This window comes from Musca vetustissima, unplaced genomic scaffold (assembly GCF_032173495.1).
Source record: "Musca vetustissima isolate MV318-11 ecotype Yass unplaced genomic scaffold, APGP_CSIRO_Mvet_v1 utg17892, whole genome shotgun sequence".
Taxonomy (NCBI): Eukaryota; Metazoa; Arthropoda; class Insecta; order Diptera; family Muscidae; genus Musca; species Musca vetustissima.
In genome coordinates, this window is record NW_026889382.1 from 86,218 (window position 1) to 109,875 (window position 23,658).

The window sequence follows — 23,658 nt, forward strand, 5'->3', positions numbered from 1 at the left end:
ATTCAAAACCATGTGGCAACATTTACAACATTAGCTTGCCGAACAACTTAACTTGAAGGCATCAACAATTTGGAAATATTTCCTGCAGTCAAATTGTGCTGCTACTTTTCGTGCCCCTGTTGCCAGTTTTGTGTTGTTGTCGTTACTACGATTCCCAGTTCTTGTTTTTTTTTTTTTTTTGGCTAAAACCAGTTTTAGTTTCGATCACACTCGCCGTACAACAACAAAATGTTTTCAGGTTATTGGTTTGTTTGTGGCCGTAGCTGTTTTTTTCTCTTCTTCTTCTTCTTCTGCAGCCAATGTTAGTGACACTACATTTCGACGGTTAAGCGGTAAAGTGGACCTGTGCAGTGAACGAGCGTAGGTTAGTGGTGGATGGAACTGTTTAAATTCTGTTTCCTGACTTTATTTTGACATTTTCAAACAGTGCAAATGATGGTGGAGTTGGAGTTTGTTTTTGTTTGCTTTTGTATGGATTACCGTGACATGGACTTTGCCATGGACTACTAGTGCGCGCATTAAGAGTTGACTTTATGTTCCAGTGAAATGTCAATAAGTGGCAGCGGTGGTGGTGGTTGGCATACGAAAGTGCAGTTAACAAAAACATGCAAAATGTTGCAAACTTGTTTTCCAGTCTTCGTGTGATTGTTTTTGTTGTTGGTGTTGCCTGTTCAATGCAAATTCATTCATTGGCCAATGTTCGGCTGCAACAGCAAGCAGATCTACCCATTTCCGTGTGGCAATATTAAAAGTAAACAAATTACATTTTCGTTTCTTTGCCATGATATCTTTACATAAGTTTTTGTTCCAGTGTCCATTTGTTTGTTACTGTTATTGTTGTTGTTGTATGTCTTTAAATTAGCCAAATGAAAATAATTTATTTGCGGAAATGACACCTGAATATATTCATTCATTAATTAGTTACAAGTTTTCAAAACATAACATTTTATTGGGTATCGAAAATTGAAAAACTTAATGCTTAAACTTCCGGTCATAAAAAAGAAAACTTTAATGAATATTTTTTAATATTTAAAATATTTTTCAGGGAAGACGAACTTTCTCTTAACACTTTTTTTGGAATAGTAATGAACAGAATTAACAGCGTCAGATTTTCGAAAATAAAACAATAGAATTCCGACAAGGAGAAAAGAATCTACCCACAATGGACCGATATCATTATGATTACCGCTTACGATGGGCAAAGCTTAATGCTATAGGGCGAAATTGACACCCTTAAATAATCAATTTCTAAGGTTTTGGATCTTTTACGTTGGGATGTTAGACGACCTCGTGCCAATCAATGTTTCACAGTTTACAATACGAGCCTTGAGGATTCCTCAATTTTATTGAGTAAACCACTAAATTCCATCTTAGTCAAGAGATTATCCCGACCTACCTCTTGGATTTTTCGTCCTTGGCGGACGAGGATGACGCCATGGATATTACTGTGGTCAACGCAAGGGTAATAGAGTTGACTGCTCCAACTCAACAAGAATTATTAAAGGGTTAGGAGAGAATATTGATCTTGGCTGAGATTGAAATCTTAACTTCATTGCGGCATGTGGCAAGCCGATTCTATCGAAAAAAGCCATTGAGGTGGATGTTGGTGCCAATGATCTGCCTATTGAAACAATAGATTCATAGGCCGGTAAGCTATGCGGTATATATAAGTGATACACAGTGGAAGAATATCCAGGCCTACACGAATGGTGCCCTGAGAACAACAGGGTGTCTTCTAATTACTCCAGTGGACCATCTTTATGAGGAGACGAAGATCTTACCCGTCCATCGACACAACTATATTTTGCCAGTACTTGCTTGGGTGTTATTGTCAGAACTCCCCCGCACAGGCACATCAGGAGAGATCTTCATGATCTAGAGAGAGATAGAGAGAGAGAGAGAGTTCCAATCAAGCCTAGAGATCCAATGAAGCATATCAAACAGGTCTGAATGGCATTCACACAGACGCACTCGCTCAGGCAGTAGAGCAATATCGTGTGAGACTAACCCCAAATAATCGCTGCAGAGTTGAAGCATCCCCGACAGAGTTGAAGCAGCCCCGACAAACACGAGTCGTTTCCACGACAGAGGGTTCTACGATCCGAGTCTTACTAGGCCAACGTCTGTCACCTTAGCCCACTGTGTAAAAGCTGCTACAACAACAAACAAGAGTAGTCTTAGCTCAACTAAAATCACGATGGTGCTACCGCCTCAATTTCTATTGGGCAATAATTGACTGCTCGATACCTAACACATGTTCTGCATATGGACTAAGATCACACGACACGTTGCACCTCGTCATCTGCCCAGCTAAGATGACTCACCTAACGCTGAATTCCTATGGACACAATCCATTTAAGTTGCAACATTTTTGAATTTGGAGATAGAGGAACCAGAACCATACATCCATAACACATACTCGCCCATGTGACATGTTCCGAGAGTTTTTGAATTCCCATACTTTTTTAAATTCCCATGTTGTGCAAAATGGTGTGCTCAATTTCGAGCGAAAGTTCGACTCGAAAGCATAGCTGTGTTCAATATCTTACGAAATGTGTTCAATAAAAAACATATGTTTCATTGGAATTTGCAATTTGTTTACAAACAAAATTAAGAAAAAAATATGCCTGCTGGCTTATTAATTGCCCTGGTTTCTACCAGAAAAAGTCTAATGATACTGGAACGTGTTAAAATAAGCATTTATGGATATTTTGAGAGAAGTGGGTCCTTTCATACACAAGGGTGCTATTCCCGAAAGCCTCCAGTTAGCAGGTACCTTTCTGGCTGTTGGTGGGGTTCAGAGGGTAGTGGCAAATGATTTAAATATAAGTGTTGATCGCACAACAATGTGTAAAATATTGTGGAGAGTAATGAAAGTCCTGAAAGACAAAGTGTTTGCAAGCTGTGGACAGCTGCAGACCAAGATACAGTCATGATGCTTTTATTTGGCATATGAGTGCAACTAGGCAGCATTAACAAAAGAGGAAATGGTACGCAAAATAGTTGGCTTCTATGAGACAGTGGTTACGCTTTAGAAACATTTTTTTGACGTCCTATAAACAAGTGGAGCATGGATCTTGTCAACATCGATATAATAAAGTGCACACATCTGCAAGAAACATTATTAGAAGGACTATTGGAAATCTTAAAAGTAGATGTTTTATAGATTCTATTTTTATTTTGATCATATGGTGGTTGAGTTGCCAAATTGATCTCAAAAATGTTACGCGCTGTTTTTAATAAAAGGAGAACTTTTATATTTTCTTTAATTTTACTATAAAAACTAATGTGAATACTGGAATTTTTACATAAATATTGTAAAAACACGTTAAATATTACGTCAGCGTTCCTTTTCAACTTGTACGTGCTCAGAAAAACACGTACGATCTCATTTCGTTTTGAATCCACAAGGCTATATGTGCTCGAATTATATTCCCAATATTTTTTTGGGAATTCGGAATGGAGCACACCAAATTTGGGAAAATGTTTCACATTCGAGCAAACTCGAAATGCAGCACATGGTCGACTATATACTTTTTTGTTACAACAACAACCAAATTTCCCATTCCAACCTTCACCAATGATGGCTGATTCAACTCTGCTACACATACGTCAGATGAAATCGTGAAGACATCCAAGACTATTCCGTCGGAATTCTTCGTCAATGGAGAGCTCTATGAAATCTAAGCATCAACAGGTGGTCTACGAACGAAGCCACGGATTGACGATGTTGTAATTCGGCCTATATTCTGACTGTGGTACTTTTTAATACACCGATTATTAAGGGGATAATCCCTTCGTAGTATATTTCATAGAATTACAAATACTGAATGGCACTTCATCTCTAAATGCCGACATTAGATAAAACACTAAGGAATTGAAAAGCATCGGTACATTGTCCACAGTCTATTGAAATCTGAAATTCATTTCACATTTTATGAGAATCATAATTATTTTTTACATTATGAAAATTGTATGGGTGAGGTATGGTCACATGGAGTGCATCTTTACACAACATTTGCACCAAAAAGGTAATATGACAACTATTGTAATTTCAACAATTATAACAAAATTACTACACGATGGTTATTGCTATGTATAATATGAAAGTTATCTAACAGTTCTTGAAAAAAAATTATCATTAGGATATTGGAATATGCGGACATTTCAATAGGGATATGAAGCGCTGCTGTTACTACAAAAATTACTTCAACACTACAATGACAATGAAGAGCTTCCATTTTTAAAAATAGTCGGGGAAACAGGAAATGTTACTACTACTGTATTTTTTTTTCAAGCACTTTGTTAAGCATAAATGATCTTGTTGGCATATTTTATTAAACAAAACGAACAAAAAAACTATTAGCATTTATGCATTTTTATATATATGTATGTAGCTATTAGTAATAAAAACAACGCAACTACTTTTATTATGACAAAAACAAATATCGGCTATTGAAAATTATCTTATGTCGTTGTTTTTTGAGTCCTTTTTCAGGTTTATTTTACATACAAAAATTATTGAAAAAGTTGGCCATTCGAGTGCCAAAGACTTCAATAGAAGCCTTTTCCAAACTGAATTCTGTAAAAAGTTCAAGGATAAGTGTGAAAGTGTTATATATAGTTATTATTGTGTTAAGAAAAAATAATAAGAAAAAAGAAAGAACGGAAAGGAAAAGAAAAGGGTAACTAAACTAAATGAAAACTAAAAGAATAAAAGCGTGTGATTGTCATGAAATTGTTGTTGTTTGGAAATAGAGATAACATTCCAAATTAAATTGGCTATACTATGCAATTTTTATCACAATCCCAAACTTGTGTTATTTTCTATTCATATATCTGATCTGACACTAAATGAGTTGATGGTATATTCAATACTAAAACTATTTCTAAAGCAGCGCTATTGGTATTAATCTAAACTCACAGATGTGGACGAGTTTACGTTTCTTCTCGCATAGCAGGATTATTAAAAAATAATTTTGGAACTAAAGAGAATCCCTCCCTAGAGAAATTCCAGAAGGACGAATAGAGCAATTTTAAATGCGAAGACTGCTTCTAAACTCTGAGATATTCTACATATCGTAGCATAATAGGATTAACTTATATAAAGAAAAATGTTTAGGGGTTGCTTGTAGTTATCATTCATATCAAGGCTATACAGTGTAGTCATTGTGGCCTGAATAACTACCGACCGATTAACCAATTTTCTTCTGACAAAGGAAAGGTTGGTGGACCTTGAAATAATAAATTACCTCGATCTAGATAAAATCAACAGGCTCACATCAACCATAGATCAGTAGATATCGTGTAGTGCGAGATAAGGAAGACAAGGAGAATTTCATCTTTACATCCAGGCTGGCTTCCTTGACATATAAACTGAATTCCAACCATTTTACAGACTAGTGGTAAAACTGATCAAACTCACTAATTTTTTTTGCATAATTCTTATTTTCAAATGTTAGTTAGAAGACTTGCCAACTAAACGCTAAACTTAATATGCCCTCCTACATATTAATTCATAATCACTGATGTTAATCAATGCCTCCAACTAACTTCAAACTCTCCAATATTCCTTTCGTAAATGCCCAAACATTTATGCCATTTTACTTTTGAAAAAATTGGCAAGACTACAAAAAAAACCTTTTCTCAATTATTATCATTTGTTGCAACATATCGATCAATAAATTAAAATTCAACTAGACGCCAACAATCACCAACGTTATGTTGGTTCGTTCGTTCGTTCCTCCCATGTCAGTGGTGGTATTGGTTATTTAAAAATATTTCTTGTTGGAATTTGGTGCTGGTGGCAACTGCCACTATTTCGTCGTTACATCGCTCGACCAGGCTGTCTCCTGTCTCTTTGTTTAGTGTATTTTCTACTAGTTTATGATGATTTCGAACAAATGATGGTTTGCTAGCCAAAGCCATCTAACTGAGCGAGCAGTAGCTACCTGATAACATGAACGGGGGGTGGGTATTGCAATAATATTTTAATGACGGCTGGCTTTCTTCGTCCAACAATAAATACCCAGAAAAAAAAAACAAAACGCACACCAACAAGTTAATCGTATTTAATGGAAATACAAATGATTATTGATATGACAGCAGCAAAAACTCTCACACACAAAAAAACTCCTTTATGTTATGTGTGGAAATAAAATGAAATATTGAAATGTTGCAATAGTTTCTACTGCATACATAAATGAATTCCAGTATTATATACAAACTAGTAAATTGTATATAGTCTCATAGGCGGGCAAAAAAATGAGAGCTTAAGTTAAACTTTCACTTAAGAAAATATGAATCGTTGACATCAATTGAACAACGAATTATGATTATATCAATCATAATTGATATGTATTATTTTTTATCGATTGTATACATTTTAAACGACATTTAAGTTTCTTGTTAAAAAAAGAGAAAAATTCCTAGAAAAGGCATGTAGAGGATGATGCTAATTTATACAATATACTGTAGATATAAACGACATATACTTGGAGGACCTTTGAAATGGAATCGGACGACAATAACTGTGTCATCTACATAGATATTTGAACCAATTAGAACCTTACACATTTTTAAACCAACCATGGCATATATCATTTGGTATGCTGCAGCATGGAGCACAGCCCACAATTTAATTTCGTGTATATGGAACAGATGTAGGCTCCTCGGTGCATAATTTAATAAAATCACAGGAAAATATATATGGGAGATATATCTACATCCGATAATACACATAACTCTAAACCTCGCCTCTTCTAAATTTCGTGTAAATCGAACAAACATATGCTCTTCGGTGCTTCAATGTGAGCTATATTTAAATCTAAACCGATTTCAACAAAACTTCGAATCTGTATATCTGGACCTAACTCAGTACAATGCACAAAATGTTGTCGCACTATTTAAATAAAATTGGACGAAACTATATACGGGAGCTATATCTAAATCTGAACCGATTTCAAAAAAGCTTCACAGACATTAAAATGGTCCCAATTCAGTACGCTATGCAAAATATTGTCTCAATCAGACAATCATTTGGGTGTTTTGTTGCACCATTTCCATAAAATCGCACGAATATATATACAATGGGAGCTATATCTAAATCTGAACCGATTTCCACAAAACTTCGCATATATAAATATGGACCTATTTCAGTAAGCTGTGTAAAATTTTGCCCCAATCGGACTAATATTTGGTGATTGTTGCACCACTTAGATAAAATTGGACGATAATATATGGAAGCTATATCTAAATATGAACCAATTTCCCCCAATAGGGTTCATCCTTGGGCCAAATAAGTGACTTGTGCAAATACTAGATCACAAGAGGGACCTCGATGGTCAATTTCAAATATAGTTCAAGACTATGAACATTTCACATATAGTCCAAAAACACACAGTTCGTCTTAAAATCTATATTTATTATTTATTTATGTCCTTATAGTGACATTTTAGAGAATTTGCAAAAAGTTAATTTATGATTAAAACTGTTATGACGTTACACCCAAAACTTAGTGCGACTTATGTTTCACGTGATATTTTCATCTTTGACAACATAATCTTATTATTATCTTATAAATATCCACCACTAAAGTACCGCTCTTTCCCATACATTTATTTTGTTCGTTTAAACATTTGAAAAAAACAAAATAGTTTATAAAATATTCAAAAAAATATTACACCTTGAAAAGATTACACTATGTATGGGAATAGATGGCAACAATAGCCATCTCACATAATATTGCATCACACACAGCACTGTTTACAATTTGACAGCGCAATATTTTTTCATTGAATTTCTAATAAGGTCTTGCGAATTTGATATCCATGTATAGCCTACATTTTCAGTGGCACACATGTGTATCGCGATATAAAGAGGGCAAAGTTTTTTTGTTTATATAGTTCCCCCTACAATATGACACTCCACACCGCGCACAACCCCAAATTCACTAAATTGACATACAATTGTTAATTTACACAACACGTGCTGCTTGCTTGCAATGCACACAAAGCTCAACCGAATCAAACTGAACTGAATGCGTCGTTGGTATCCCCATGAGCCATAGGTTGGCTCATATTACAATGACCGATTGTGTGCGCAAAGACTCGCAATTGTTATGGCAAATATTTACTAGTTATGGAATGATTTAAACCAAAATATTGATAAGAAAATGAAAACTAAAATAGAAAAACAAAAACTTAGGAAAAAATACAAACAAAACTAAAATCATTTCGCTTTTCTTTTCTTGATAAAGCTCAACAAATAAATAGAAATAAAACAGAACAACGAAAAGTCATAAAAATTTAACTGATTTATATTGCATTGGGTGGTGGTGACTCACCTTCTGTCGGTGCTATAAGCTTAACAAAATTATCAGGAAATACACCAATTTTGCCTCTCAGTTCACCTTTCCACCAGCCCTTATCGGGCAACTCCATGCTATGAATGGTAATGATATCGCCCACTTTCAGCTCCAATTCGTCATCGTTCTGTGGTGCATAGGGGAATTCCACACGACAATGCTCTCTTTGGGGTTTCGGTGGTAAACTGGGAGCCACATCATCTGCAGCCGTCAAGGTTGCTGTCGAATTGGCCGCAATTGTGGTGCCGGAATTTAGTAGATCCTCTTTGGAATTATGAAAACTAAGGCGATTCAATTTCTTCGTTGTTGTGGTTGAGGAGGAGGATGTTGATGATGACGATGCCACAATAGATGATGAGGTTGCTGTGTTCAATATTGCCGTAGAACTCAACACTGTCCCACTGCCAGTGCCTGTTATTGTTGTTGGTTTTGCTAACGATGGTGGCCGTTTGCTGGCAAACACCGGAGATGGTTCTATGACTTTAACAAAATTCGAAGGAAAAACACCGATTCTATTATTAAGACGTCCACGCCACCAGCCTTCTTCAACCTAAATATTCACAGAAAACGACACAAAAACGAAAAAGAATAAGACGAAGTAGCCAATTAAAAATTAAATGAAAAATTGTTAAATTGAGGCCACAGCAACAGTCGTTGGAAACCAGTACACAACACATAACCCCTCAAGAAGGAAATGCAACTAACCAAAGCAACCAACGAACCGAAAGGAATTGCTTTAGTTGTTCCGAGTTGAAATGACTACAGCTGTTTTACTATGTGTTCCGTGCATGTGGGTTTCCTTCGGAGGGTGTGTTTTAACTGTTCCTGTTTAAAGTTGTGTGTGTTGTTCTTGTTTTGTTTGTTTATTTACTAACCTCCCCAAGGAATTCAATGACATCACCCACAGCCAGTGATAGTTCGTCATCATTGACTTGCGTATAACTGTAGATAACTTTACAGCGTCGATTACTTGTCGATGTTTTGTCTCTGTAAGAAAACGAGAAGAAGAATAAGAATCAGACATAAATACAGGCAATTAGTTTATGTGTAGAAATAATGTGACAATAACAATGTAATATGGTAACATTTACATATGTATTTCGACCTATGTGACATATGATAAACAAAGTGAATTGAATAAGTGGTTGAAATATATTCATTATACTAGTAATTAATCATATCCAGGAATGCTTATTATATTTTTAACAAGTACCTATTTTTAGAACACCAGACATGAATTTTAAAATTGTTAATAATTAACTTTTTAGGAATTATCAGTGCTATTGGCGTGGATTTTTTAAAAACTTTCTTGAAATTCCGTCTATATTTTCTGAAATAACTTCAGTGCTATAACAGCATTTTTTAAATACTAAAGAACTTAACTTAAAATGAAATACTATCAGTGGTAAAATACAGCGTTTTTGTACGACTAGACTACAATATCAAAAGCTTGGATATTTTAAATAATATTTTTTGAAGGACTACCAATGGAAAAAATGCTGAGTTTTCAAAGGACTGCCATTATCGTAAGCGTTAATCTTTTAATAATAGAACTAACAATTTTATAAGTTAATTTTTTGAAATATTTTTAAGGATTTTCAGTTTCCTTTTATGTAATACTTATAAAGCATTGTGAGTCATTGCCATATGCATGGATTATTAAAAATATATATATATATATTTTGTAAATAACTCTCAGTGTTATAAGTATAGACTTTTTTTAAGAAAATCGTTCCCAGACTATTAATAGCTTTATTATATTCCACCTAGGGGAATTCCACATGGATTATTTCAAAAAAAAAGTATTTTGTAAATAATTCTCAGTGTTATAAGTATATACTTTTTTTAAGAAAATCGTTCCCAGACTATTAATAGCTTTATTATATTCCACCTATAACGTTTGAAGAATATAGCTTCAAGTTCGGATTCTTTTAAGGAATAAATTGACATACTATTGGGGTCATTAGGAATATATTTTAAAGAAGTATGGATTTTAGAATTTATTTTGGAAGACTATTAGAGTTATAAAACGCACCTTTGGCAATCGCGTTTTCGATATGAAGCTCTTACCGTATCACTAGTTTCGATACATAGGTATCGAATATCGAAATATATAACTGACACAAAGTTTGAAATTTATAGCTAATAAGCTTATTTAGATACATAGGTTTTTGTATTTTTATATATGTTTCTGTAATATTTCAATTCCATTTCGTAAGTATTTCGTATATAAAACTTTTAAAATTTTTAAGACAATATTATTAAAAAGTGGTTAACTACGATGTGTATTATTATAAAAATATTTAAAAATATAATGTTTTTACAAATCTAATCGAAAAAAAATGAAAAAAAAACTATAAAAAGTACATTCGGGGTACATTCGTCATTTTAAAGTGGGGCACATTCGGCCATATACAGATTGTGCAATATTATTTCCTTAAAATGTTTTTGAGTTTGTCTTTAAAACTAATCCTTTAATATGGCTCGAAATTGCATATATAAGATAAAACGTGCTTGTATTGTCGAAAATGCGAGAGAAAATCCCTATTTCTGATGGTGTGTGCGACCTTGAGATGTAAACGTCCGCCGCTAGAGAAAAAGCCCTATAATTCAAACATTGTGTGGCGTATTAAAACCAAATAGAGCCTTTAGAGGATCAGAATTTCAACCAGACTGATAGCGATGACAATTACCCGGCTATGACTATGGTGCCGAATGTGCCTCATCAACTGCCGAAGCTACCCCGGATTGGGGCACATTCGGCGAATTTGACTTTTTTTACAAAACTGTAAAATTTTTTAACTAATACTATTTTTTTATATCTTTTTGGTACTATTTTTTATAATTAAGTGTCAGAGGACAATAATCAGCCATAAAGTTTTTATATATTTGAATAAGTACTGAGATATAGAGCTCTAAAAAAAAGTGCCGAAGGTGCCCCAGTCTCCCCTACTACCCAAGGTACACTGGTGGCCTAAACCAAAGCAACTGATAATAAATGCCGTAAAACTTTCCCAAAAATAAACATATCGTGTTGATTTTTTCAGTTTTAAATCAGCTACTTTATTCACTAAAAAAACAAAAGCAGTAATGAAAAATTAATTTTTTAATAAAAAATAATTTATGGGTATGGAAATTGTACAAATTTTTGCTTGGACAAAACAAAAGCAACTCTACTGTACAGATAAGACCTTAAATATAATTTATTTTTATAGTTATAATTACTATGTTTTGGTTTCTACACCTGTTTCGAGTCTTATAGATCATTTATAGGCTGACGTCAGAGTGCAAGCGAGAAGCGATGCGATACTACATGCTATAATAGTTCATGCTACTTCAATGCTATAGTATGTCAGAGTGAGTGCTATAGAGAGTAAAGCGTGTTGTTGGTTTACATCGCCTATTTCTGTTGTAAACTCGTGTTTATTGACTCAAGAAGGATTCAGAGGAAGAATTTTTCATATCGCAAAATATTTTCAAAGCTATTTTTAAAAGCAAATTCATGAAATTAACAAATATTTCTGCATCGATTTTCTTTATTTTTTTCCAAATTATTTTGTTATTATTTAATTAAATTTGGAATTGAGTCCACAAAAATCCCGACAGATTCATCCATGCCATTAAAATTCGATAAGATGCAAGAGAACGATGCCAAAAACCGATCAATAGCGGTAAATTAAAATAATAAACAAAGAAACTCAAAAAGAGCCAAAGCTAGCTCTTGCTATAAACCATTGCACAACACGCATTATCGCTTGCACTCGCTTTGTCTCGCTTGTAGCGTAGCATCCACTCTGACAGTTTTTGCGTTATGCCATAATAAAACACACGCAGAGGTTTATATAGCGTCGTCTAGCGGCATATCATAGCATCGCTTCTCGCGCGCATTCTGACATCAGCATTAAAAGGATTTCATTAAAATAAGATGTGTTTGGTTTTCAATTTTGAATTACTGCCAAAAAATATAAAAATGGTTAGAAACAAATACAGAACTCCGATAAAAACAGCTAATTGGCAAAGAGTGTGAAAAGAATTTAGCACAGAATATTATTTCAAAAAAATATTCCATGCATAAATCAGTGATTTCTCGAATTATAAGTTGATTTTATGCAGTGACAGTTCAGCTGCATAGGAACATATCGTACTGATAAACTAATTGTAAAAGTATTAAAAATTCCCCATTTAAAAGTTCAACGGAATTGGTAAGAGGGTTATCGTTGGATATAACATCAAGAACAGAGCTTGGACAAGCTATCGTAACAGGTATACCTGCCCGGAAACCATCAAGAAAGCCCTCTTATTTCTGAAAAAAAGTCGGAAAACCAGATTGGTTTATGCAAAAGTTTATATGGGCAATATTGCCAATTTTTTAATATTCCATTTTCAAAAAATCAGCTTTTTTGTTTTTGTGGCACATCAATGATTTTTGGTACACATATAGAGAAAAATTTTCTGACTCCGAAACCGTTCGCGATCAAATTTTTGGTTGATGCGCGCAAAAGTTTTCGAGGTTTTAATTTTGGGCATAAGAAAAAAATCTTAAAATTACGCCGTTTATTATATTGACCAAAAACGTTGATATATATCTTCCTCCGTAAAATAAGAATATGAATATATTATAATAATCACGATAAAGTTGCACATATTCGCGAAATATGGGAAAAATAAAAAAATATAGCAGATTACATCAATATTTTCATTATATTAATGACATACACACACCTAAAAAATAATTTAAAAATATCTACATAATCTAAACACCATGATGAATCAAATGATATCAAAATCACACAAGTCCGTGTAGCGGTTTCTAAATCACAGCGACAACAAAACAAGATATTGAGGAAAAATATTTGTTTTTGGTTCGAAAAAATAATGTCATCATATTTATTTTTTTAATTGTATACAAGAAATTTCAGAAAAAAATGTTGGGGTTATTCTGCTATTTTACCCGAATTTCGCCGAAAAATTGGCATATATAATAATCACTTTTTGTGTATAAGTATACGCCTTGCGGATTATATCAAGACCCTTCCGATAAATCTTAGAATTCTATAAATAGGAATAAATCTTAAAATAAAATAATATTATAAAATATACATTTTAAATTGCGTGTAAATCGCGTAATTTTCAAAATCATTTGATGCGCATGCGGTTTCATGGAAGTACTGAAGTTTATCTTCCAATCCATATATATTTTGCGAATTTTCATTTGACGGCTAAGATGTGCCACATGTCGCATTGAAGTACCCAAAAAATCGTAAAACGCTAATAATTCCCGAAAACTCCATATGCCATTAACGCGCATCCGATTTCGGTGTGCACCCTAAAAAAATACATCGATATATACCGATTTCAATGTGGTCCATTAAGAACCATGGATGTGCCAGCTCACACTATTTTTGAGATAAATTGCGTCTAAATCGCGTAATTCTCAAAATCATTTGATGCGCATGCGGTTTCCAGGAAGTACTGAAGTTTATCTTCCAATCCATGTATATTTTGCGAAATTTCATTTGACGGCTAAGATGTGCCACATGTCGCATTGAAGTACCCAAAAAATCGTAAAACGCGAATAATTTCCGAAAACTCCATATGCCATTAACGCGCATCCGATTTCGGTGTGCACCCTAAAAAAATACATCGATCTATACCATTTCAATGTGGTCCATTAAGAACTATGGTGCCCATCAGTATACTTTAAAGTAGCTGCCTACTCACACGCATTGTTATGCTCTTTCAGTCAGTCGTTGTTTGACAGGCAACAAATGAACACATGCTGGGGTGCCCGCACGACTCCGTGTCCGCACAACTAGAAAATCGACGAAATAACACTTAGGGTTAAAAGTGTTTCAGTATATTTGGATTTTTATTTTATTATTCAAAATGCGTTTTGTATGTTTAAAAACAACAGAACAATTGCTGTTTTTTTGAAAGAATTAAATATTTGATAATTATCGTAGTATTTACTATTAATATTTAGTATTACAATATGATTATTATCTCGGTATATGCTACTTTATATTCTTTTTTAGATTTTTGTGACATATACAATTTGTAATTCATATAAAAACATTTTTAATAATGATTTCAATTATATAATAACAAAAGTTAAATTCTTCAGTAATTTTTCCGACCACCAAAATGTACACACAATTTTGTTCGGTACTGTTCTGTTTTCTCTCACACATACTAACGCATTTTAATTTTGGGCACCTATGATTAAGAACCATGGATGTGCCAGCAAAATCTATTTTTGAGATAAATTGCGTACATATCTCTTTCGGCTGAAGTTTTTAAAGTTCTCTTTTCGAAAAAGATCAAAATCCGTATGAGGTCATTTATTGAAGCGGAAATGATACACAGAAAACGCAAATAAATCCGCGATATTTTCAAAAACATTTTTTGCCAAATTTCGTGTTTTTGGAAGACCAGTTCCCGCCGTTCTAGTAGATGGATTTTCACGAAACGTAAAAAACCTTATTGATCGCTGGTACCCATATCATTCAGTTGACAGATCTAAAAATTTGGCCCGAAAAATAGGTTTTTTAGAAATTTGATCGCACAAAATTCGCACCTTCGGATGAGTATTACTCTGAAGCTGTGCATACTACATACACAAAATACATAACAAATTACGCAGATTCGCGACTACAATAATCTTATAATCGATTTTTATAAATTCCTGTTTGCGTATTAAAGCTAGAAGTAAAATTAAAAAAACACTCAAAATCGAGCTTCAAAATGTCAGCATCATTTAAAGCAAGATGCAGTTAAAATTTTGAAAAATGATACATAAGGGGCGTAGTCCCCATTTTGACACGAAGACCGTGCAATGAGTGGCTTAGTCACAAATCGATAGATAACATAAAAAAACTGGTTCGCCTTAACGTCTTTTTACACATTTCTTTACATTAAAGTAGACACAGCTTCCACCAAAATAAAGTTTGGAGGTCAATATCATGAACAGTTTGCAACGACAGATCAATTAACCCAAAACTATTCACTTTATACCATATACTTAAGTAGTTCCCAAGTTATAAAGGGGTGGACCTCCGCTTCAGCTATGTTAAAAAATTGGCAATATTGCCCATATATATATATATATATATTAAATTAATATTAAAGAATCAGACACGAAAAAACTATCATGAGAAGATCAAAAAAATTGTTTGTTTGGGTGTTTCAGCTTGACAATAATCATTAACAGACACCCGAACATGTTAAAGATTGGTAAAGGGAGACAAAACTCAGGGTTTTATAATGGCCAGCACAATAATAAGATCTCTACCCTATAGAAAGATCGTAATGAAAAATAATGGTTATGCTGTCGATTACTATCTAAATTTAATTGTTAAAAAGAAAAAATCAAAAAGTTACTTTAGTTTTGACCACGGAAAAATTGGGTCAATTTAGTTTTCTATATAAGTTGTTATTAAAAGTGTATACATGATCTATTTATTTCTGAAAATATACTTTTACTACAAGTTTATTTTTAAAAAAATTACAGGTCATTTACTCAGTTTGCAATTTTAGGTGCTTTAGTTTTTGTATCATCATTGTATGTATGATATTAGGTTTGTTGAGAGGACTATCAACGGCATAAAACTAGTTTTTTTGAGAACTCTTTGATTTATAAGACCAAATTTTCAATCACTTTTTTGAGATCTAACAATATTTTATATTTATAGAACTACAACTACTAAACACACAATTCGTATACCATTACACTATAAACAAGGATAAAACAGAATGTTTTTTTTTTTTGTAAATGAAACATTTTGTTATAAACATTTTAAGGGCATAGTCGGGTAGGATGCTCTGTGTACAATGGTTACACAGGTCTTTTACATAATTTTTTGCCAGGAATCAATAATCTATCAAAAATCCACAGCGTCAACTTATTACATAGGAAAGAATGACTAAGACCTCAAGCCAATTTGCTTTGGGAATCTATTGAATAAAATAAAATTAGCACCTTCAGCGTAACCACAATTTTTTCGAGTTTGTGATCCCTACATGGATAGTCTATAAATTCTGGCGCTCTTAAGGAAAATAATTTAAGTTTTGAAATTTGAGTTTTATTCGGTTGTTCCTGGCTATATTTAAGTAGCAATATATTCTTGGTGATCCTTGAAGTGTTTTCTGGCTGGGTTTTCCGTGTTGCTGCAGTTTTTTTGGCGTTTATTTTGCTGAAGATGCCGTCGCAGTGTATTTGCAATGTCTGCAATGAACATATTGCAAAATCTAAATACAAAATTGGATGCACCGGCTGTGCAAATTACTTCCACTTGGATTGTGTGGGTGTATCTGAAAGTGAGGCTCGAGTTAATAAGGCTCTGAGATATACGTGCATTACATGTATCCGTGCTTCTGGTGGTGATGGTGTGGCTGGTGTTGTTGATCATGGCGCTAGTGTTAGTTCGGTTGCTGGTGTGATGCCTGTTTCTAGTGCTTCTGTTGATAATGGTGTTGCACTTGTTAATGCGGATGCCTTACGTAGTTTGCAGAATGATATGTTATCTACCATGAAACTAAAGATGGATGCTTACATGGCACAGTGTATGCAGGAGTTTAAATCCCAAACAGATGCTCTTTTTGAATTGTACAGTGCTGAATTCTCTGAGGTGAAGAGCAATATCACTGAGCTGAAGCAGTCCGTTTGTGATCTTAAGTTAACTGTCAGTGAAATGAAAAACACTTCTATTAGTGTGGAAAAGAAGTTAATAGACAGAGTCCATGAATTGGAATTATATAATGCTATGCTCCAGCGCAGACTGAATCGATCGAATGTCATTATTAGAGGATTGCCGGACAATATAAAAGACCTTAGAGCGCTAACTGTAAATATTGCTAAGGTTTGTGGGATGCAACTGGTGCCTAGAGATTTGCAGCACTGTTGTTACATATCTGACCGTAGAGCGGTGTTGGTGAAATTTAACTCTGTGCAGGATAGAGATTCACTGATGCGTAATTACTCTAAAAAGGGTCGTATTCTTCTGAAGGAAGTAATTGAGAATTGCATTGTGGAGTCTCGAGTGTTTATAAATGATCACTTAATTAAGTCGACCTCCAAACTTATCTATGCCTGTAGAGATTTGCTTAAAAGGAAGCATATTAGGAAATTTAAGCTGCTTAACGGTGATCAGCCCTTGGTTGAAGTTCTTCTTCCTGATGGAACGAAAACTAGGTTCGAGCAGCAGGAACTTATTAATTTTGCCAATCGATCCCGAGATTCGCAGATGCGGAATGTATTGGATAATGATTGTGGGGCGGTGCAGTTTCCTGTTACATAGCCATGTGATGTATATTTATAATTGTTGATCTCATTTTTCTGAATTTTAATATTATTTTTCTTAAAACAATTATTTTATTTTTTTGAATTGGTATATTCTTTATTGTTTAATTTGTTATTCTTTTATTATTATTTTGATATGCATTCAATGTTTAATCGAACTTTAATAATTATGCTCCCCAGTCTCTTATTTAATTTTTATGTGCCCTGATGTGAATCTAGGGCCTGTAATTAGCGATGCTCAATTCTTTACGCAGAACATTCATTGTGGTGATGGTAAGCTTACGTATGCCCATTTGAACTGTCAAAGCATTCGTCCGTCTAGATTCAATAACAAATTGGATGAGATAAAGTGTCTACTTGTTGGCAGTGGAATTGATTTTTTTGGTGTGACTGAGTCTTGGCTTAACTCAGCTGTCTCATCGAGGTCATTGAGAGTTCCTGGCTATAAGGCTCTTCGTAGTGACCGCATTGGACGTGTAGGTGGCGGTGTTATGTTGTATGTATGTGACAGATTGTCATATAAGGTGGTTTTTAAATCGGATCATTATGGTGTATGCGAGTCTTTGTGCGTCGAGCTGTGTTTCGGTGCATATACGTTGCTTGTTGCCGTTGTATACCTGCCGCATGGAGATGTAGATTCCTTTCGTAGCATTCATGAGGGTATTTTTGATTCATATGCAAATGTGTTTGTCTGTGGTGATTTTAATTGTAACTTATTTAATTCTTCGAAATCTACGTTGATGCGGGGCATATGTAGGTCTCTTGGGCTTTCTATTGTCCACAATTCCAAGCCTACGCACTTTGATCTTGCTCATAGTTCTACCTCGCTGATTGACTATTGTTTGATCAGTGATCCCATGCGGCTGGGCTTTTCCTCGCAGGGGCAATGCCCTAGCATATCTCGCCATGCGCTTATCTTTGGGATGATTGATTTGCCTGTAGTTGCTGAAGAGAAGGTAATCGAGTATCTTGATTTTTGTAATGCGGATTGGGTCGGTATTTGTGATTTTGTGTTTAATTTTGATTTTTCTCCTCTGTATCTCACCAGTAACGTAAACAGCCAACTGGCCTTGTTTGAGACGTTATTTCAGAGTTTGCTGTCTTTTGTTCCTCTTGCTACTCGTCATATTAGCCCCAAAAATGATGAGTGGTTGAATTCTGATGTTGTGAAGTCAGCTCGTTCGATTCGGGATTTAGCTTACTTTGAATGGCGCAGAAGGCCTACTGATGACAATAGACGTATATATTGTATCTGCAGAAATCGTTGCAAGGCTGTTATGCGTAATGAAAGAAGAAAATATTATGGAAAGTTGTTCGGTCGTATGAACAGTAGTCAATTATGGAAGTCTCTTAGGTCCTTTGGTTGTCTGGATTGTGGTGATGATGTTCCTTTTATTGATGTTAATACTGTTAATGATTACTTTTGTAATGTTGGCAAATCTAATCCTGGTGTGAGTGTAGGAATTGATGGTGCCTTGGTTCGAGAGTCATTTAGGTTTTACTGCGTGTTTATGGAGGATGTTGAAAGTGCTCTCCGCAAAATTAAGTCTGGAGCTGTAGGTTTTGATGGCATTCCTATTAAATTTTTTAAGAGTGTTTTTCCATACATATCTGTTCACTTTTTGCATTTTGTTAATTGTATTTTTATGACGTCATCCTTCCCGCAAGCTTGGAAGGTGGCTCGTGTGGTGCCTGTTCCGAAGAAAGGGTCTTCATACAGTCAGTCTAACTTGCGTCCAATAAGTGTATTGCCGGCCATGTCTAAGATAGTTGAGCATATTATTAAAGATGCTATTTTGGAGTTTCTTGGTGATCACAAATGCCTGAGTAGTTCTCAGTATGGTTTTCAGCGTGGCTGCAGTACTACGGTACACTTATTATCCCTTACTGATGTTATTCGTGATGTTTTTGATGGTTCTGATGTTGGTCTTCTTGTTGGTCTTGATTTGTCTAAGGCCTTTGATTCAATTGACCACGCGCTGCTTATTCGCAAGCTTAGAGTCAAATTTGGATTTTCCGTTTCGGCCTGTAGACTAATTTCGTCGTATCTGGAGTGTAGATCCCAGTTTGTTGTGCACAAGGGTGTCCAATCTGATGTTGGTCTAATCCGGTGTGGAGTCCCGCAGGGTTCTGTACTGGGCCCATTACTTTTTATTATGTTCATTAATGACATCATGGATTCTGTTACTGCTAGTGATTGTAGTCTCTTCTTGTATGCGGATGACATACATGTATTCTTTAGGAGTGCTGATCTCGCCAGGTTGGAGAATCTTGCTAACACAACGTTGCAATCTCTCTCTATGTGGATCTCTTCCAATGGTCTTGATATAAACTGGGATAAGACTGAAGCTGTTTTGTTCAATTGTTGTTATGACGGTTCTATGCCTAATATTTGCGTTAGTTCCTTTACTATTAATATTGTTGGTGAAATGAAGTGCCTGGGTGTAATTATTGATGCCAAACTTAGTTTTTCGACCCACATTGATCTTCTGTTGTCCCGTGTGCGATTCCAGCTTAGGAGGCTTTATAGTGTCCAAGCATATTTGCCTCTTGGTGTTAGGGTGAAGGTAGCTATGTCGTTGTTGATGTCTCAGGTTAACTATTGTTTGGAGGTTATTTCGGGCTCTAATTCTGGTCATTTGCATCGGCTCCAAAAGGTTGTTAACTCCATTGTTCGTTATGTATATGGTTTGGGTCGTAGTCATCATGTTTCCCAATTTGTTGTTAAATTTCTTGGCCTATCCTTTTATACTTATGTTGAATATCGTATCCTTTTGTGTTATTATAGAATTATGAGAAATGTTGATTTACCACTGTGTAGTAGGTTTGTGATGTGTAGATCCTCTCGGAACCCTCAGTTGTTGTATCCGAGGTTTTCGTCTGCAATTTGTGAAAGATCATTTGTAGTTAGAGTCGTAAGATCGTGGAATCAGCTCCCTTTGAGCCTTCGTAAGTTTACCTCTTCCACTTTTGCGTATAGGAGGGAATTGTTTGGGCATTTGTCTCGTATTTGATGAAGCTGGCTTTGAAGAAATCGCTGATTACAGGTTGCATAATGGTACTTTGTCTTTTTTTTTTAATTTTTGGCTGGGGAGCCATTTTTATTTAAGTTCGTTAGCATTTATGTTATAGATTTATACATATGGAATTTAATGTCTGTGGTTCTGATATTGCTCTTGGGCTCGAGAGGAATATATAGTATATTTATATGTATGGTTCCTTAAGCTTCCTTTCCCCTCCACTTTTCTTAGCAACAGTTAAGTAGAGTGCAGTGGATTGGGGTTCTTGTTTGGAATCTGTTATGTTAGCGGTTTGCATTAAATTTCATTATGTAGAATTTTGTTTTTTGCTGTTATGTATTTTTAATTTATTTAGTTTATTCTTTGTTTGGGTTTTTATTTTTTTTTTTATATATAAGTTAATATAAGTTATTGGCCATGCTGGCTTTTTTATATTACATTGTATGAAATAAATGAAATGAAATGAAATTGAAATTGAAAACATGAAATTTGCGGCAGCTATATTTGTAAGAGCCGACATGAAGTTTAAAGTGCACATTCTTCTGTTTATTTGATACCTTGCCCCAGCAATGACCTTAATGAAAAAATTAGTATTTTCGATACATTCTGTACAGTATTTATATTACTCACCTTAGCACGACAGTATTATCCTCATTCATATCGACGACACGTACAAAATTATCGGGAAACATTCCGGTTTTGCCAGACGACTGTAGAGTACCTTCCCACCATCCGCCGGGCATTTGTTTAATACTGTGTATTATTGCATCTTTCACAAGATCAAGTTCATCCGGCTCCTTGGCCGTATAATCATATTCGACAATAGCGGTTACTGCAAAAAGAAAGAAAACACAACAATTTAAGACGACATCATTAACAAGAGTGTAAAACAATTTTAATATTCAAGACATGCTATGTGGCTAATAACACACAGACATACTAACAGCCTGGCTGACTGAAAAAGTGGTCGTCTACTCGATAACACACCTAAAAGGCAAACAAAAAACGTACATCGATATAGGTAAAATAATAATTAATTACTGCTTAATTGTAAATAAACAATGTGAAAAAGCCAGTTTTGTTTGCTTTGTTCGATTTGTACATTTCGAAGAGGGTCTTAAATGGAAAATCATTTAAGCCGCAAAAAAAGAAACGAAAAAAGAAATAGTTCAATCCCACCATATGAAGGTAAGTGGTAAATGCGTTTAAGTCCGAGTAATAAAATCGGAATTCATTAAGCTGTATATTTTTAAATGGACTTCTGCTCAATTAAACAATAAATAATTTATGACTAATATTGTCATTACTTCTTAAATCGACGATTTGTTTTCAATCGGCTTAATAGGTGGTGGTGTTTACAAAAAGGACGAGAGCTTCAGCTTTATTAATATTATGCACCACTTTATTGACACACAAGGCCCACTCGGTTTACAATTTCATAGAAAAACTAGGTTAGGGATTTTTTAGTGTTTTATCGGGAAAATACAAGAAAAAAGATGAGAAGATTTGTTAATAATATTTCGAAGTGAGTCTAAAATCTCTATTTTACTGGGTCAAATCGCATACAAATTAAAAACCAAATTTTTAGATTACAAAACCTCACATGAATCACCAAACCGTTTATTTAAAAAATCCCCTTAAATATATAACAAAAAGTCCAAGCTTTGTTGATTTTAAAAACCATATTTTGTACTTCGTCATTATTTTTTTTTAATATGAAACCAGATGAAAACCAAAATTAATTTACATAAAAACAAAAACCAATCTTGGCAAATGGTGAGCGCCTCCATTGCAAAGCTGTAAGCAGTGCAACTGTGCGGTAACACAGTTAAAAACGCCTACTCTTCGCACATACCTTCACTGTCATGAGTAGAGGAGTCAGCCCGTCCGTAGATGGTTGAATGGATGGATTGGTTGATGGTCGGATGATATATGCATCATGCATGCTTGTTGTATGTACGATATGCCCACATTACCACCATTAAGGCATACTATTTTTGTGCGGTGAACTCTCAAAGCCAAAGCCAAGTGCATTCATCCTCCAACATTGGCATATTTTTGTTTGTTTTTTTGTTTTCTGCGGTATTGCCATTCAGTTCATATTCATCTTACATGCATTCGTGATATAAGTACAACAACAAGAAGAAAATAAAAATAATAACAACATAGAGGGAAACACACAAGTATTTTATTTCATGGTGACGGACTCACTGACTGACTGACGGAATGTCTACAATTCGTTTTAGTCGCGTTTTGCGTGCGTGCCAATCTCATAATGTCCATATGCCCGTACGTTCGACCGTCCGCCCGTCTGCCCATCCATTCCTCCGTCTGCCCATCCATTCGTCCGTCTGTTGTTTTCGTTGCATTACAAAACATTTCATATTTCAAGATATTTGGACGTCGACGACGAAGAACGGCAACAACTAACATAAATGTAGTTCACGAAGAACGAAAAAAATAGATATGATGATGTGGAAGAATGAAGCCACACTTTTCCGAACACATGAATCAAATGCAAAACAAAAGACATGGCAAGGCAAAACGATGAAGCCTTCATCGCTGGTAATAGCCTACATACCACAACTCAAAATCGAAGATAAATGTTTTGTTTGTTTGTTATTTAAACCAATTATAGGCATATGGACCAAGTCACACCCACGCTTTGTCGGATTGTTTGGTTCGATTTTTTTGTTCACAAAATCTGTGGAATTTATTGAGTACATTGGGGTGAAGGAAGCGAATTTATACATATTTATTATTCTACAAGTGTGGCGTTATAAGCGGCAGGCTGTTTTTCAAGGATGGGTCACAAAAAAATAAGTAAATAAAAAAAATCTAGTACTAATAAGTAATAATTAAATACTGCTCCATGACACAACGCGTAAAATTCGGAAATGTAGCATGTGGTCTTGAACAATGAACAGAAGATTTTTGGAGAAATTTTTACTCTAAACATACGAAGAGAATTAAAA

At 34.7% G+C, this 23,658-nt stretch overlaps 1 protein-coding gene across 1 annotated transcript in view; it reads right to left on the minus strand.

The window, feature by feature from the left end:
- Positions 1-21,511, minus strand: part of LOC133337089 (serine-rich adhesin for platelets) — a 37,962-nt gene extending 16,451 nt beyond the window's left edge. The window contains exons 1-3 of the mRNA XM_061545354.1: positions 21,314-21,511; positions 9,241-9,352; positions 8,345-8,915 (exon numbers count right to left, since the gene is read on the minus strand). Coding sequence (XP_061401338.1) covers positions 8,345-8,915; positions 9,241-9,352; positions 21,314-21,426 — 796 coding nt within the window. The 5' untranslated portion in view covers positions 21,427-21,511. The remainder of the gene's footprint in view (positions 1-8,344; positions 8,916-9,240; positions 9,353-21,313) is intronic.
- Positions 21,512-23,658: the final 2,147 nt, after the last annotated feature.